The 19255-nt window shown below is 36.2% G+C and overlaps 1 protein-coding gene across 1 annotated transcript in view; it reads right to left on the bottom strand.

Moving 5' to 3' along the window:
• The window catches only part of LPCAT1 (lysophosphatidylcholine acyltransferase 1), a 173907-nt gene that overhangs the window by 34469 nt on the left and 120183 nt on the right, over positions 1-19255 (bottom strand). The window contains exons 6-9 of the mRNA XM_043977175.1: positions 11784-11842; positions 9972-10006; positions 8494-8548; positions 5623-5705 (exon numbers count right to left, since the gene is read on the bottom strand). Coding sequence (XP_043833110.1) covers positions 5623-5705; positions 8494-8548; positions 9972-10006; positions 11784-11842 — 232 coding nt within the window. The remainder of the gene's footprint in view (positions 1-5622; positions 5706-8493; positions 8549-9971; positions 10007-11783; positions 11843-19255) is intronic.

The raw sequence follows: 19255 nt of genomic DNA on the forward strand, positions 1-19255 counted from the left end.
TCTAGGCAGATGGTCTTGATACAATCAATGAACCTTAACAATAGATGACTCTGAATTTATTCCGCATTCTCCCCTCAAGGAAACCAACAGTACATTCAAGGAAGTTATAAGGGTTACCAAGGAGTCTTCATTTGCAAATTTATGGCACCTTTAATCTATAGCTAGTAACAATCCTCTCCTCATTAAATTTTTTTCATCAAATTTAAAATAACAGCCATTACCAATCATTCCCCCAATTATCATAAGTATTTATTTACTGAATGACTTTATCACATTACATACTAAAGATAGAAATGCCCCTGTCTTTGAGGGATTACAATCTATTTTATGATGACAAACACAGTTAACTAAAGTATCATTAGCACTATTACCTCATGTTTATATGGTGCCTTAAAGTTTAGAGTTTTCCTCACCATACTCTGTGAGATTGGAAAGAAGAATAGTATTATCCCCATTTTATAGATTAGGAAACTTAGGCTCAAAAAGTAACTTGCCCAAAGGATGGGAAGTTGTTAAGCTGGGACTCAAACTCAGGTCTTCTGAAAGCAAGTGCTTTATCCACTACCCCGTATGACATAGGTAGTATATACTAAATACCAGTTAAGTCATACAGACAATAAATTCTACAGTGGAGAGGAAAGACTAAAAGCTGAGGGTAAAGGAAAATTTCATGGAAGGGGTGAGACAAGTTGAGCTTTGAAGGATGGTTATCATTAAATTCCCAAAGAAAACTGCAAAGGAAGCTATTCTTGCCTAGGAAACTAGGGTGTATATGATGAGTTGAAGTTTCGTTGGAGTAGCACTGTGTGGGAGAAGGTCAAGAAAGATGGTTATAAAGATGGGGAGGGACCATACTGCTCAGTATTTTGAATGCCAAGCCAATCCATCAAAAAAATTTGTTAAGTGCCTACTGTGTGCCAAGTACTGTGCTAAATACTGGTGATACACACAGAGGAATGGAACAGTTAAGAATCTTGTCAACAATAGGGACCAAATTAATTTGTGTGCGGTAATAACAAGATTAAAATGACATTTAAGAAAGAAGACTATAATATCGGGTAGGATGGTTTGGAGCAGTAAGGGTCTGGATGTAAGAAAGAGATGGAAGACCTAGAATATGGTGGTAACAGTAGGAACTGAAACATGAAGAAAGAAATTACAGCAGTCAATGAGTTAAAGCAAATAGGAGCCATAAGTTAACCGACTTTCTTATTTACCATGAACCAGACTTAGTTCTTAATAAGGACAGAAAAGCTAGGGAGATTTCAAAAAACTATAGAAGTGATTAAGGGATTACAGATAACATTTTATGAGGAAAAGTACCTGTAGACACACAATGATAAAATGTTAAAATAGGAAGGGACCATGGGAACTATTTAGTCCATTCCTCTCATTTTCCAGTGAGGAAACTGAGCACCAGATTTTAAGTAATGAGCCCAAGTTCATACAACCAGTTAGCATAGTTGTGACTAAAAATATTTCTTGGAGTCCAAGTGTTAATTTCCGCTACACCATGTAGCTCTGTACATTGCTCAAGACATTTTATATGGTAAGTTCCTGAAGAACAAGGGCTGTATTTATTAATTCTTTGCATGGTGCATAATTAAATCTAACTACTTACTGTGTGACAAGGAATTCAAATAAAGGAAGTTGCAGCCTGGAGACTGAATAACTTGCTTAATATCATGCTGTGATGAAATTGAGATTGGAATGCCAGTCTCCTGATTCCTTAATCGAGTGCCTAGCGACCTAACCAAGCTACATCCTTTGAAAGTATAAGGTAGAAAGCCAAGTTAGTGTGTAGAGCTACACAATTCAAGAATCATGATACTGATGTAAAGAGACAGATGACTGACCAAAGAGCCATTTTTAAGCTCACTGCCTATGACTATGTACTTAGGTAAGACCCACCTGACTCAAGGAAGGAACAATTAATTCCAGCAAACCAGGAACTCTTAACTTCTTAGTTCTAAACTCATGAACTGCTACAAAAAGAATTACAAACACAACAGCCTAAAATAAATTTATTCAGAAATATCTCCTTTCAAGAAAGAACAATATAGTCATGTTAAAATACATGGAAATTCCTCCCACATTTAAAGCCCATAATCTGGTGCCTCCCTCCCTACCTTTCCAGTCTTCTTGTACCTTACTTCCCCTTCACATACTCTGCAATGTAGTAACTCTGGCCTTCTTGCTGTTCCTTGCACAAGACACTCTATCTCCCAACTATGGGGATTTTTGATGACTGGTTTCCATGCCCGGAATTCTTTTCCTTCTCGGCTCCATCTTTTGACTTCCTTAGAGACTCAACTAAAATTCTCATCCAGATTCTATCCCAATTCCCTTAATGCTACTGGCTTCCCTCTGGAGATGATTAACAATCTGTCTTGTCTATCTCTTATCTGGTCATAGTATTTTGGATTTTGTCTCTTCCATTAAACTCTGAGCCCCTTAAGGTCAGGAAATATATATGTATATGTGTATATGTATATATATAAATATATATGTGACTCTAAGTGTGTTCACATGTTATTAAATTAGGTTTAAAAAAAAGAATGAGATTCTCCTCTTTTTATATACTGTTATTAAGGAACCAGAGAACACACAGTAGTCAACCTAATTAACCACAAGTATATTATTTATACTGTGTTCTAGGGCAGTGGTGTCAAACAAATAGAAATGGGGGCTACTAAAGTGCACATAAGGATCCTGACAGTTGCATATTGACTTAGAAAAACATATTACTATTATCAATGATTTATCGTATTTTTATTTTGTTAAATATTTCCCCATTATGGTTTTTTTTTGGGGGTGAGGCAATTGGGGTTAAGTGACTTGCCCAGGGTCACACAGCTAGTAAGTGTCAAGTGTCTGAGGCCAGATTTGAACTCAGGTACTCCTGATTCCAGGACCTGTGCTCTATCCACTGTGCCACCTAGCTGCCCCTCCCCATTACATTTTAATCTGATTCTGGAAGAGGGCAGCTTGTTTGACACCTCGGTCATAGGGGATACCTTCCTCTTATTTTTCATTTGTCCTGTGTTTGTATTCCCTGTCTACCATGGCTCACAAAGAGGTCATTTTTTTTTTTTTTTTGCCATTTCACATTTGCCTGCCCCATAGAACATAATTGTTTGCTTTTTTAAGTCAACCAGTAACCTAGGTTTGAAATTCTATGGAGGAGAACTTGTTAGGGAGATAGAAACATTCTATTTGTGTGTGTGTGTGTGTGTGGGTGCAATGAGGGTTAAGTGACTTACCCAGCGTCACAGAGCTAGTAAGTGTCAAGTGTCTGAGGTCAAATTTGAACTCAGGTCCTCCTGAATCCAGGGCCATTGCTTTATCCACTGTGCCACCTAGCTGCCCCCTATAGATACTAACATTCTTTCAAATACTTCTCAATAATAGAGTACTATTAATGGAAATCTCTTTTCATGAAATTTTTGGGTGTTATTGACACTCCACTGTTTTCTTTTAAAATACAACATGTTCAATTAGTATAAAAAAGACAATTAAAATAATTTTATTTAAAGGGCAAGGGTTAAAATGGGAAGACAAAAAGTGTCTGAATTCACATTATCCTTTCCTTTACACAGCTATACTGTACTTCCCTAATATTGATGTTTCTTGATATTCTTTGATCTCTCTCCAAGAAAGAGAATCATTGAATTTATGAGATGGAAGAAATGTTGGAGTGTATCTGGCTCTACCCCTTTATTGTGCAGATTGGAAAGGGGATTTGCCAAAGGTTAAGTGGTTAATAAGTGATAAAGATGAGACTAGAACACAGGTTTTCTGACATCTAATCCATTATTCTTTCTAGTATACTACTTTGCCATCGCTATATTAAGTAAATTTGCCTTATATATTATTTGTTGGAAGCAGTTGTCCTATAGATCTTCTCTGTTGTCAACAGATAATTGAGAGTTAACTGTATATTTATAAAAGCTGCCCTCTACCCTACATGTTTCTTTCTTTTAAAAGAAAGTGTTATTTATGACATAGAATTTATTTGAGAAGATAAAATGGCCTAATTTTCCAAGTGGTTAATAAGTTACTTAAAGAAGTACGCTCAAAGCTCAGCCAGCCCGTGCACATTCAATAACCTGTGTAATTAGTCTTTAATTCTGCATTATGATGAAGCATCCTATTCAAGGTACACCCTCCTGGCAGGGAAAGGGAGAAGGGAAAAGGAAAGAAGTACTAGAGGATGAAAGATAGACAAAAGAAAAGAGAAGGAGAGTATTTGCCTGAACTGTGTTCTTAATGCCTACTTTCTAGGAAATTTATAGACATACAGTGAATTCTCATTTTCAAATTTTTAGTTCATGTATGTCACATGCCAACATAAATTACTTTAACTTAGTTTTTTAAGGCCTATAGAAATAGGGAATATATTAACTATAATGAGAATATGGAATTTATTTCAGAAAACCAGGACAATTTATCACTTAAGTAACAATATCACTTAAGTAATAAGACTCAATAAAGTCCACATCTCAACATAATGGGGCTATATTTGACTTACACAACTTCTCATCTTCAAAGCTATCCCACAATTTTAAAGCCACTCACTGTTTTAGGCGCTGCTTCTGCTAGTCTCTCCCGGTACTGCGATGGGCCTAATTCGGAGGCAGCCCTTCCTGACAGTAAATATGAGAAGAGAAGCAAGGAGAAAAAAGGAGAAGGAAAAGGGAGAGGATGGGACATGGAAGGACGAAAGATGGTTAGAGAGGGGAGAGGGAGTCTTGAACTGAACTCTACTCATTGACCATAACAACTGAAGAACTTAACGACAACAGGGACTGGAGATATTTTCTAAATTTCTAACTGCATGCAATCTGTAACCTTAATGTCACCAGTAACATTACCAAAATCACCCTTGTAATACTATAAAAATATACATACAACTGTACAAAGCCGAGACAATTAATCTATAAAATATTAATGGCCTTTGATAAAATGATAAACTAGTAAAAGCAAATTTTGATTTATGCATCCCACAATCCCAGACTTGAACTGGTGTTTAATGTTCCTGAAATGGCTCCTCCATCCTTCATAAAAAATGCAAACAATTTAATGTGGAAAACCTGAGTATGATTCTGACAACCAACAATGATTTACATTTGGACACAAGATTCACTTGCTGTAATACTGGAGACCAATGATACATTTATAATAAAATAAAACTAAATTATTCATCATTCATCACTTTCTAGAAGCTTGATATTACCACATCAGACTGATATGCTAATCACATAAACTGTTAGTGCCCCTGAAATCTCTTCCATTCTCAGAAAGGCAATATATCTTCTTTTTTCTTTTTATATTAAATCCATTTCCCCAAAGAGTTAGGCTAAACTTTCATTTTCTACAGCTACAGGGGGAAAATTTAAGATAGACAAGAAATTCTGAAACCTTGTTTATGTTGATAAAATACTGCCAATCTCTGTAGTTCTCTTACAAAAATCACAGAAGTAATGAATGATGTTCCTGAGAATATATTTAGTTACTAAAGATTAATCAATAAGATAATAAAAATAATGCATCTGACTGTCTCTATTGAATAGTGACTTTCCCATGTTGAATGCCAAGGACACAGTACCAGCATATACTTACTTTGCCATTATGCGTCTCACATTATTTGCATACAATGCTGGATTTTTCTTTTCTTCTTCTGAAGGTGTATATACTGGAAGAAACTAAATACAAAACACTAAATTATAAGTCTATCATAACTTGTTTCTTACTATACAAGAACAAAGCAATTCTATCACTGGTAAGATTACATGGCCTGAAATCTGACAAAGTCACTGGAATTATGTAGAACCAAAGCCATCACTGCCTTGAAACAATGTAAAACTAAATTTATAAGAAAAATGGACATAGGTTTGCATTTTTCTCTCTAGAGAATGAAACATCCCCAAATAGGAATGGAGTTTATTTTAAATTTCAAAATAGGATTGGATCTATTTGAATATCATTCTTACAGTCTCTAAAGAAGTATAAAGTTTGTATTTTGCAAACTAGCATCTAGGTTTTTTGTTTTGGTGATGTCATGTTCTTTAAAAATACACAAAAGATTTAAATGGGTTGGAAACAAAATTTTTTCATGTTTTTAACATCTAGTCTATTTAGAAAGTTAGTACATAATATTTTATATATAGAATAAAAACATATGTACTTTAAAGGTATAAACTTCTATAAATTTACAGATCTCGACTTATCGACACTTGTTTTTTTTTTTTTTTTAAAGTGAGGCAATTGGGGTTAAGTGACTTGCCCAGGGTCACACAGCTAGTAAGTGTCAAGTGTCTGAGGCCGGATTTGAACTCAGGTACTCCTGACTCCAGGGCCGGTGCTCTATCCACTGTGCCACCTAGCTGCCCCTTATCGACCCTTGTAAATAGTCAATCTTCACTCATCTACGTGGATATTCCGATGTAGAGGAAAATGTCTTGAGCACCTAATCTTGTTTTGCTAATTCTATAAAACTCTAACACTGAAATTTCTTTTTTGGGCGGGGTGGGGGGGGGTTGTTTCTTTCTTTCTTTCTTTCTTTCTTTTTGCAGGGCAATGAGGGTTAAGTGACTTGCTCAGGGTCACACAGCTAGTAAGTGTCAAGTGTCTGGGGCCAGATTTGAACTCGGGTCCTCCTGAATTCAGGTCTGGTGCTTTATTCACTGCGCTACCTAGCTGCCCCCTACACTGAAATTTCTAAAGTACTTCATCTTTTTTTTTCCCAAAGGGATCTTTATTTAGTAATATCTGATCAGTAGATTCTATTTTCTTTTTTCTAGGTAACACTTTCTAAGATAATGCATTAATTTTCTACAAAAATCAGCCCACTACAGGAAGTCACAAATCTAAACAACATTTGTCTAATGAATAATAATAGCTCACACTTTACATAGCACTTTAAAGTTCTTGATTCTCTTTCAATTTAAGGAATTGCTAAGGTCCACAAAGCATAAATTTTAGTTTTCTATGAATTTTTCACTTCCGCATTAACATAAAAATAATTCAGGTGACTCTGAATTGCTCCAGTTAAATAAAATCAATAATGTTCTATTCTATCTTTAAATACACTAGAAAGAACCAGCTTTAAGTAACAATCTCAGCCCACTGAATAGGATAAACTATGGATGCATGTAGTTAGGCTAAGGTTTGAAAGGTATATAAGAACCTTTGAACCATAATCATGGTGTTTATCAAAACATACATATTGTATGTTTCTTAAACACATTTCTTCAAAAACAAAGAAACACATTTATTTATTATTTCTTTCAGATTGATTACCATCAAAAAATTTTGTCCTAGGTATAGAATAACCAAATCATATTATTTTAATGTGCAAAGGTATTTTATGATAAGCCAAGATGACTTCTTCTAAGGTACTTTTCAATTCTAAATCGTAAGACTACCTAGTTTTCTAATTGAGGACATTACGGCTAAAGACATTAAATGACTGGCCCCACATCCCACATCTAGTTAGGAGTAGAATCTGTAACAGAGCGCAGTTCTCCTGACTTTTAATCCAGTGTTCTTTCAACTGCATCAAACAGTCTCATTTCTTTCTTCCTAATATGATAAGGAACAAATCATTCCACAACAATGGCCTATTATTTCCTTTGTATAAAAAAATTGTTGTATTTATGGCCCAGAAATATAATTTATTAATATACACTTGTTAGACTTGTTATTGTCACCATATAGCACCTTGTGATGAATGTAACTAAAATTCTACTGAAACAAATGGCCACAATGAAGAGATACCAGTTTTTATTTCTGCACTATACAGCAAGATTAATTTGGATGGGAACAAACAGAATTTAGCTCCTCATAGTTTATCTTTATTTTTCAGGCTTAGAATCTTGGCTTTACCAACTCCCTTGGTAAAAAACAAGTCCAGAAAAATGTTGATTATATTTAAAGGAATTAAAAGAATTTAATGACTTTGGAAAGTCATGAATTGGCTCATAAGATTGACGGATTACTTTAATTGCCTAATTAAAGACCTAGCATATAATGATCAGCAACATGAAAGTGGAATCTTTTGAAGAATTATAATTTATTGAATAAATGCCTACTTATTATATATGTATATATATTCACACATATGAATGAAATATTTATATTCATATTGACTGTGAAAGCCAAAATTAAAAGAAGGCTCAGTTAAGGGATAGGTTTCCTATTTTTTGTTTTTTGTTTTTTTTTGGTGAGGCAATTGGGGTTAAGTGACTTGCCTAGGGTCACACAGCTAGTAAGTGATAAGTGTCTGAGGCCGCATTTGAACTCAGGTCCTCCTGAATCCAGGGCCGGTGCTCTATCCACTGTGCCACCTAGCTGCCCCCCATTTGGTTTTAAAAATCTTATCCAAACAATTTTAAATCCTACAAAAGGGCCCATCATGATGAAGTGCTTATGAAGCCCCTCTAAAGAGCCTTGAAGAATGTAAAGAATATTTACCATTTCTTTTATACTAACCTCAATTTCCACAAAATTATGAAACTGACATAGGGTAAGCCATAAAATCTTCAACCTTAAAAAAAGAAAAGAACATACACTGAACAGAGAGTGAGATATTTTAAATTCTGTTTAAACATTACAAACACTGAAGCCAGAATTTTAGGCCAAAACTTCCCTCTAGATGGCAGTGTTGTGTGTTTTAATTCTCATCATGCATTTTGAATTGTACCTTCAGCCTAAGGTTTAGTTGTTAAAATCCAATAAGTTGGCAAAAAATAAACATGAAAGAAGTTATTTATCAAATTAAAATAACCACTGTAGTCTGAAAAGCATCCTGTTGTATTCCTTTAAATTAACAACATATTACTTCTCTTTCTCTTCCCATTAATATATATGGTGATAATTATCTTCATTAAATAATAGCACCATCACTAAAATTTTACTCAAATGTCTCATCATGGCATAAAAGTGATCCTGGGTAACTGAAGACTATACTAGGAGAATGCAAGCTATGGCAGGTCTCACACAAAAATATAGGCCTGGTGATATGACAGATTGTATGGATGCAATCTAAAGATGAATCTGGTTAAGCTAGTGATCATTAAGCTGGACTTAGGCAATTATATTTGTCAAAGAAACTCATCTGCTACTGTGTGTGTGTGTGTGTGTACAATATGTATAGGAAGAAGTGCCTATAATCAAAATTAAAGAATGGCCAGTTATTCTTATTCCTCATTTGGAGTCCATTTAACTTAAATTCCCAAAGGTTGGAAGTGTAGAAACAAGACAGTTTAAGTGTGTTCAACATTATTGCTACACTACAAGCTGTTATCACCATCATTTATTCTTTACTTCTGCAAATGAATGTGCATAGCATGCAATAGTGCTTGGGAAAGAAAGAAAAGTACTCATTATTTCCTTGGTATCTTTTTGACCTTTATATGATATACATTAAATTGGGGGGGGGGGATTGAGGGTTAAGTGACTTGACCAGAGTCACACGGCTAGTAAATGTCAAGTGTCTGAAGCCACATTTGAACTCAGATCCTCTTGAATCCAGGGTCGGTACTTTATCTACTGCGCCACCTAGCTGCCCCCCTTTATATGATATTTAACATAAAAGTATATGCTAATGACTAGATGTGTGATTTCATCATTACTACAGAGAATTTCCAGGTGAGGAAACTCCATCTAGCAATGCAGATTGACTTGTTCAGGGTCACAGCCAGTGTGTCAGAGTCAGGACTTGAACCCAGGTTATCTTGTCTTTGAGGCCAGCTCTTTATCCACAATACCATGCTTCTCAATGAGGGAGGTGTGGTAGAGTAGAAAGAGTATGGGCTTGAGAATTTGTCAGTGAGTTCTACTTGCCACAGACATTCTTCCTCCTGTAAATCTGGGGCCAGATATCTTTCCCCTTCACACATCAATTGTACCACCTCTTTCTCTGGGAGTAATAATACAAAAGAAATAAAAGACAATTCAGACTGACTTACGCTCCAGGTCCTTGCCAGGTCCATGTAATTGTATCCTAAAGATAAATTCAATTGAATACAATTAATTGATTAAAATTTAGTGATTCCAACTCTGTATACTTTGCTGTGTACTGTGATAGGACTACTGTGTTCTGGGTAAACTAATTTTTATCTTTGACCTATCTTTCACCTCTCTCTTCTGTTTCCCATTGTTAAATAAAAACTGCTTCTCCTGTGGCCTTTCTTCACCTGCTCCCAATCCTGCTGTCTCAATTAGGGAGGGAAATGAAAAAGGTTGTCAAAGACTTCAATGTTTTTTCTAATTTCTGTGTCACAGCTCTACCCCACCATATTCTATCTACAAATGATGAGTTCATTTGAAGACCTTGACTTTCATTCTTGTGAGCCTCTTCCTACTACTGACAATGTCTATTCTGGGGACAATCCCTTCCCCACACTGCTTGCATACTACCTCCTACCTCTCCTCTCCCCTCCTGTCCCCAGATGGCCTTCAAAAAATTCAGCATCTGTACTGACCAAGCTGTCTTGCCTCAACAGTCTTTCATCTTTATGCCACATCAGCTACATATTCGTGGGAGCCCATGCCCTAAAGACGAGAGCCTTCATCATCACGGGTTTTCTCAAAATTTCCACAAGTGCTAATTCATGGTTTGCTTGTCTGATCACCAATATATCTGTCATCTATATCACTAATATGCTGTGCTCTAACTGGGATAACCTCTAACTACTCACCTTTTCCCATTTCACTCATAAAATCAACTCCCTTTTGGCTCAAGTGTATTTAATTTTTACATCTGATTTCAAGGTCAATTACAGTCTTCTTGGGCACTTAAAAGTTCTCCTCTGATTTTCTTCTGAGCAAACCACGCAAATGCCCAATTCTGGAGCACTCTGTTTAAATTTTTTATTTCTGCTCAGTTGCTGGGTTGTATGCAAAGGTGCAGAATCATGAAGATTTGGACTAATACACACCCATGCTCATGATAGCAATGCTCTCTCTGCTGCTTAGCAATCTTCACCCCATAGACACTAGTCCTTTTATGACCTCTCCCCTTACTTCAATAAAAAGAGATGGGGGGGGTGGGGAGAGACAAAGAGAGACAGAAAGATAACAGATGGACAAAACAGACAGAGAGTGAGGGGTGTCATAAAATCCAACCACTTCATTTTATAAGGGAGGAAACCAAGGCCCAAGAAGTTAAGTGATTTGCTCAAGGAGATAGTGACTGACTTAAGGCTAGAATTCAGATCTGATTGCCAGTACAAAGCTCTTACTATAACATTACAACTAGAGGAAATCCATATTAAGGAAAGTAAATAGAAATGTAGATCCAAGGAGTTGCTAAACAAAAAATATTTTAAAAGTTAGTTTGAGAATGGCTGCTGTAAGGGAATAGGAAGTCAGGGAAGATGTGTGTGTCTCTTCATATACAGACATATTTGCTCCATATAAAGTATATGGAGGGTTTATATAAATAAAAAAAATTTTCTTAAATGGGTATATAAGTTTCTATCATCTAAGGTTTCATTTACAGAAGGATTGGAAAGAATTAGTCAGTGTTTGGTGCAAAAGTAGTAATATCTAACTTGTGCATTATGAACAACAAAGCCTATTATGCCTCTCGTGACTTCTTCTGGAAAGATGTGTTGAACTTAGCCCACAGTCCCCTTGAGGATTTCCTACAGTTTGTTTACTACTGTAGTGTAAACAAAAGCTGAAGAAAATGCACCATGGATACATTAAAACTCATTACGACTCTAACCCTCAATTAACCGGGCTCAATGTTTAATCCACAAATAAACAGAATTTACCAGTTTGTTTGGATATCGTAATACTACAGGTTGAACTGGAACACCAGGAATAAAAGCACCTAGAAAGAAAAATCATATATATTAATTAGGTTTACTAAATAAAGTAAGATGACCTAAAATATTCCTTACTGATTCAACAGAGTATTGAAGGCAGGATTTACCACCTTTGTGGTGGCTTGAATTTTTTTTCCCACTCACCTTCATTAATAGATTAAAAAGTGGAGAAATAGTTTCAACAGATAATATATACAATATAGTTTAGATCCTATACAAGTTTAAAACTTCACTTAGACTTTTGGGACATCCTTTATAAAAACAAAACCTGCTTTGGTGAGGAATCCATGATATAGCAGATTCACCTTGGATCTTTCCAAGGGTATTTATTATTGAATGTTCTAGACTATAGCACTCATGACCTGGACCAGAAGGGGTTGGAACACATGCCCTCAGAAGGCAGATTATCATTAATTGCGTATTCTCACAAAAGTTACAAATAAAAAATAAATGACAGACAGAAATATCACCATATTTTTCACACCTGCCTGACTCCAAAATCACGCCAACAGGATCAAATCGTAACATAGCTGGGCACAAAGGCATTTTTATTTTTAACAGGTGCAGAATTTTACAGATATTGGAACTCAGAGCTACTCTTTGGGCACATTTACCATGTGGGATCTTGAATTAAGGGATGGGACCACATCCAAAGAATGGAGTCAAACTTAATGTTTGTGGCTAGGCAATGCCAATATAATTAAAATCATATACTCTATAAAACTAGGAAAAAATTCAAAATTAATTTGAAAGAATAAAAGGTTTAAAATCTCAAGGGAAATAATAAGAAATAGGAGTGCATGGGACAGCTTTACTAGACATCAAAACGAAGTGATACTGGTTAAAAACCAGAAAATGGTATGAATGAAATAGCGTAATCATGAAACAGAGGCAATTAAAAGTAGTAGCTAAAAATTCCAGTCAAGGTGACTTCTTTAACAGAGGCAAAACAGCAAAGGTTCCACATACCTATTTCAACAAAACCCTGAGATACCTACCAGACCAAAAAATGATTGCTTGATTGTTTTTCATTGTCACAATGAAGAGTTCAATCTGGAGGGCAAGGTGGGATGCTTCCCCCCCCCCCAATGCTTACTATAAAAGTAATAGGCATCAATAAAACATTTTTTTAAGAGAACAAACCAAGAAATGGTAGCTGTCTGGCACATAGCAGGCACTTAAATGTTTGTGGATTTGAAAAACATGTTTAAATTATGAATTGGTTTTAACTTAGGCTAAGTTTGAAGAAAATGACCTATAATATAATATAGAGCTGGACTGCACTGGTATCTTACAATAAATAATTTCCTATACAATAGAACTGTATGTAAGATGGGTCTTGGACCTTATCCAAGGGGATCAGTTACTAAAGGACTAAAATGACTTCATTATAAGATAGATCTCCAGGGACAGAATGACAAAGAAGTTGTAGCATATTTCACATTTAACACACTACTCCTTGTCAGAATACTTTATTGTCTCCACCACCCACAGTAGCAACTGGACTGCTCTTAAGACTATCAAACCTGTCTTAGAATGAAGTTTCCATAAGCTTTCATTGGTATTCAGGAGTATTTCTGCCTAAAATTTGCATTCTATGTAATATTTATATAGCTCTTAAAGGCTTAAAAAGCATTTTCTATATTGTTTTATTTGATTATGTATGTTTGTATGAATGTAAGTACATGCTTATGTACTTACCTACCTATGTGTCTGTCTGTCTGTGTGTCTGTCTCTCTTCCCCTCCCTCCCTCCCTCTCTCCTTTCCCTATCTCTATTTAGATGCAGTGGAAAGAGCACTGAACTTGGAGTCACAGAACCTGAGTTTTAATCCTTACTTTGCCCCTTATTACTACCTGTAGGATCTTGGGCAAGTAAACTAATCTGTCATATTCTCAATTTCCTCACCTGTGAAATGAGGGTATTGGACCAGATGTCCTTTCAGAATCCTTCCGACTCTAGAACATGGTCTTTTCTCCCCACATCCATTATTCATCTATCTATCCATCTATCAATCATCAAAAGGATACTGATTTTTCCTGATACCAGATTTTCCCAAGATAAACTTCCTTATTATGAAAAGCACTGTCACAAACAATATATCTACATTTTAAATCCCCAAAGAACACACTGTACATTCTTCCTGCTCTTTTCTGAGTTCAGACCATTAAGGAAGTCATGAGTAAATACTCCTTTGGCAAGCACTCTTTGACCAAGAGCCAAGTTTGCAACATTAGTCTTCTTCAATTTTAGACTGAAGCCTTTTGTACAATGATCAAACTGCTTAAACCTCATAGGAAGAGATTCACTCTCAAATGGATCCCTTGGACAACCCCAAATCAAAGCAGGAATGACATAAAACAAACCAAAAACATCTTGGTAAACCAAACCAAACAATTAAAATTAAAATCTGAGTAAATAATATCACAGATTATGGTTGCTTTTAACATATAGTAAAAAATTCAGGTCACCTAAGTAGTATCACATAAAGTCTGAGTTTAGCCTGAGAGAAATAGGATTGCAAACAAAATGATTTTATGAATTATTTACAACATGGACCTAACTACTCAGGTCATTAAATATAAACTCACTTTGGAACTCACTCCAAGTTGGATTTCAGGCAGTTGTGAGTCTGATCTTTGAACTGATAGAAGTAGAGAAGGAAAAGGAGAGGGAGGGAGACAGATGGACAAACCGATAACTTTTGTGTATATTATGGAAATTATTGCTTTTTAAACTAAAATAACCAACAAAACATTATATACCAAATTTGTCTTTTCTACATATAAAACTGGAGTGCACTGGTATCCTATTATAAATCACTTCCTGTACAACAGAGTTCTTTGTGAGATGGGTCTTAGACCTTATCCAAGAGAGTTTAGTTACTAAAGGACTTCATGATATATAGTTCCTCAGCACGACCCCCAAGGACAGAAAGACAAAGAAGCTGCAACACATTTCACATCTATGCAACATTACTTGTCAAGGTTGTTTATTACAAGCACCACCCACAGTAGCAACTGGACTTCTCCCAAGACTATCAAACTTGTCCAAGGATGTAGTTTCTATAAGTTTTCATTGGTATTCAGGGGGTTGTTCTGCTTAGCATATGAATTCTGCTACCTCTTTCTCCCCTTTCCTGGTTCACAATCTCATACTCCTTCCCTAGGAACAGACAAGCAGCATGGTATGGGGAGAAGAACCTTTGTTCTAGTGTCAGAAAGACTGGATTCAAATACCACCTCTCATGCTTATTACCTTTAGGACCTTGGTTAAATCACCTTATTTCCCTGGGCTAGTGTTCTCATATATAAAATGAACAGGGGTTGGACTAAATAATCTCTGAGGTTTCTTCTGAGTTCTAGAACTACAATCCCATATACATCATATAGATAGGTTTTGTTTTTTTGGGGGCGAGGCAATGAGGGTTAAGTGACTTGCCCAGGGTCACACAGCCAGTAATGTGTCAAGTGACTGAGGCTGGATTTGAACTCAGGTCCTCCTGAATACAGGGCCAGTGCTTTATCCACTGCACCACCTAGCTGTCCCTATATAAGCCTTTTGACCCACCAGAACCAAACCTGAAGGAATTAATCCTATGTTACTTCTGGGTTATTTTCAGAAATGGACACTGTCTTTTCTGAAGAGGAAAGGCTGTTATATATTTTTTTTCTTCAGCAAATTTCTTCTGTTGGAACAGAAGCCTCAGTGTTGGATCAGAGTGTGGGGTTTCTTCAGGTCTTGCCAAAACCTTCTTATCTCAACATTCCTATTAACTCATTACAATGCAGTACAAGAGATTTCTACATCCATTAGGAGGCTGAACTAGAGGACTTTTAAGGCTCCCTTTTTATGATTCCACACTTTTAAATGTGGCAGTGGATCCTACTCAAGCTGCAAAAGGGTCTTTGCAAGAAGCATGGGTAAAAGGGCAGCTAGGTGGTGCAGTGGATAGAGCACTGGCCCTGGAGTCAGGAGGACCTGAGTTCAAATCCGGCCTCAGACACTTAACACTTACTGGCTGTGTGACCCTGGGCAAGTCACTTAACCCCAATTGCCTCACCAAAAAAAAAAAAAAAAAGAAGCAGCAGCAGCAGCAGCAGCATGGGTAAAGAAAAACCTTTAGAAAGAGGCGCTGTTCCTATTCTAAAATGTTTGAAAGATGAAGCCAACTAGATCCCTTGGAGGGGGTAGCATGGTATAGCAGAATGAATTCTGGACTTGTGGTCAGAAGATCTGTGGTTGAATTCTAGCTCTGCCATAGATTAGCTGTGTAACTTTGAGTAAGTTACTTCAATCTTTATGAGCTTCACATTCATGACTGATACAGTGAACTTCATGGTTTTTGTCCAACAGTTAACAGTTGTCAAGAAGAAAAGACTTTATAGCATTATAGAAAAGTGCTCTGGGCTGAACTTAGAGTCAGGCTGAGCTAGGTGTAAATCCTGCTTCTGACGTCTACTGAACTTTTCTGGACCTAGTTTGCTGGGCTAGATGCGCTGCAAGGACTCCAAATCTATGATAACCAGAAAGCTCTATATAAATGTGAGCTATTAGGATACTATATATATAGTGTGATTGGCTGCATCAATACCATTAAGTCTTTTATTACTGTTTAGAGAACACCCATAAAAACACTGAATGCTCAGCCAGGCATTTAAAGCCTTCCACAATCTATATCTATTTCCAAGTCTTATTTCATAAAAATGTTCCCCCTTTATGGATTCTCCAGTCTAGTTCAACTGGCTTGCTGGCCGGCCATATATGACATTCCATTTCCTTCCTCCATGAATATGCATAAGAGATGCCTCCTCCCTGAAAACCACTATCACTTCACTTCTGTCACAGATCCCTTAGCTTTCTTCAAACTACAGCTCAGTTGTCACTTTCTTTTTTTTTGGGTGAGGCAATTGGGGTTAAGTGACTTGCCCAGGGTCACAGAGGTAGTGAATGTCAAGTGTCTGAGGTCGAATTTGAACTCGGGTCTTCCTGACTCCAGGGCTGGTACTCTATCCACTATGCTGCCTAGCTGTCCCATAGTTGTCACTTTCTACCAATCCCTATAGTTATTAGAAATAATTCCCTAGAGGTTACCTTATATGACTTTGCATTTACTTCCTGTGTATGTGATGTTTCCTTGTCAGGGGAATGTAAGCTCTTGGAGGGCAGAAATGGTTTGGCTTTTGTTTTTGTATTCTCAGCACCTACACAGTGACTGGCACAAAGGAAGTGTTTAATATTCACTGAAATGAATTGATCTTGGGGTCAGAAAGACTCTTAGATATTACCTAGTCCAACTTCCAATTCCTTCCAGGAATCTTCTTTATATTAACCTGAACAGGTGACTAATCCGGGACCTTCTTGAACATTTTCTGGAATGGGAAATGCCCTTGCTTATAAGGCAGTTCACTACAACAGCAGATTATTCAAATCATTGGAGATTTCTTCATATTGAGCTAAAGTTGACCCTTCTGTAATTTTTACCCATTGGTCTTCATTCTAAATTATTCTACAAATCACAACATTGAATCATTGTTGTGATGAACATAAAATGAACGCCATAAAAATGTATATAGGCATTCCAGTTAGTTTTCGGGTAATTTTTTTCCAGGGACCTCAACCTCTAATGCAAGTGAAAGAATGAAGGAAAAACCACTTAAGCGCTTACTATGTGGCAAGCACTGTGCTAAATGAAGAATGACTTTAAAAACTATTCATTTTATTAAAAGGATTTCATTAATTTCCTTATTAAACTGCTTTCAAGGTAAAATTGTCCAACTTTCATATTATTACAGGGAGTAAGAAAAGTTATATACCTTATAAAATGACTGTCATTTTTCAACAATAAAGCACTATTTTAGCAACCTCTAAAAATTTACCACCACTTAAATAAAAACAAATTTCAGCTTATCACTAGGAGATGCTTAAAAACCAGGCAGGAAATGAAGTCTATTAAATAAGTGCCCTTTCATTTACAACTCTTGCTTATTACAAGATCAAGAAAATACAATTCCACATTTCTGTTTCCTAGGGCCATGTGCTTTCTTACTTCCAAAAGAAAGCAAATGATTCCTTTTTCCTGTGACATGAGGTGGTTGTAGTTAAACACTGTAATTATCTTTGCTTGGCTCAATATACATGACAAGGCTGTTCCCAAATTAACAACCAACCCTCTCCACTCCCCTCCTCCATTTTGCACTTAAAATCTTGTTTTTATTCTTTAAAAAAAAGTGCTGGTCCTTAGGAAGTGTTTTGGGATGTATAAAGCACTTTACACACATTAATTCATTGGGCCTCAAAACAACATTGTGAAATAAAGTGTACATATCTCTATGGATAAGGAAACGGAGGCCCACAATGGTTATATAATTTGTCCAAAGTTAAATAGTAAGTGGTAGGGACAGAATTGACACCCAGGTTTTAATTACACCAAATTTAATGCTCTTTCTACTACTTCCCTGAATGAATGACTGAATGAACAACTTAAATTAACCTCTGAAAGTGTGTGATTCCTATTTTAACCACTCCTCATACTCCTACACTAGCTACTGTCATATCTTTAGATACTCTACTTTTTTAAGTGACTGGTGCTTTGGATAGCCACACTGATCCACAAAATGAGAAATCAGGAATGTTTTAATTCCTTCAGATAAACAAAAACTATTTGATAAATTTAAACATAAGTTAAATTTTTGCTTAAAATGTCCATTTCTAAAGCAGAAAGCTGGCATATTTTTAAATAATTTCAGAGGCATTCCTTAACAAATTACAGTTCATTCATTTGACTGATAACAGATATCTTCCTTTTCATCGAAACTACTAATTCAAAATACTAAATAAGATTGAATGAAGGCCAATATCCTACTATATCCTAGATTTACCACAATACTATTGAGTCATAGGTTGAATTTCAAAGTGTAACTTAAGCCAGGGTTTGGAGCCATTTTTTGATTTTGATTTTTTAAACATAAGTCTGTGTCATAGAAGTCATAATACTTCAAATTACCATACTATGAAGACAATTTAGGAAGGGCCAAAAAGCCTATCCAGCACCTCCATTTAGTTATCAACTGAACTTCTCTCTGTAACCCACTCTCTACTGGGAATGGACAACAGAGTCTCTTAGACTGATTCAAAGAACCAGGTGAACAGTGTTATCTAAATTCATCTTTTTTTTTCTTTTGGTGAGGCAATTGGGGTCAAGTGACTTGCCCAGGGTAACACAGCTAGTAAGTGTCAAGTGTCTGAGGCCAGACTTGAACTCAGGTCCTCCTGACTCCAGGGCTGGTGCTCCATCCACTGCACCACCTAGCTGCCCCTAAATTCATCTTTGAAAATGAAAGTGTAATCATTGAGTATTGTGCTTTAAAAAGTCTTTTCTTCCTAGGCCTATGGGAAGAAGATCAAACAGAATCACA

Source organism: Dromiciops gliroides, chromosome 1 (assembly GCF_019393635.1).
Source record: "Dromiciops gliroides isolate mDroGli1 chromosome 1, mDroGli1.pri, whole genome shotgun sequence".
Classification (NCBI taxonomy): Eukaryota; Metazoa; Chordata; class Mammalia; order Microbiotheria; family Microbiotheriidae; genus Dromiciops; species Dromiciops gliroides.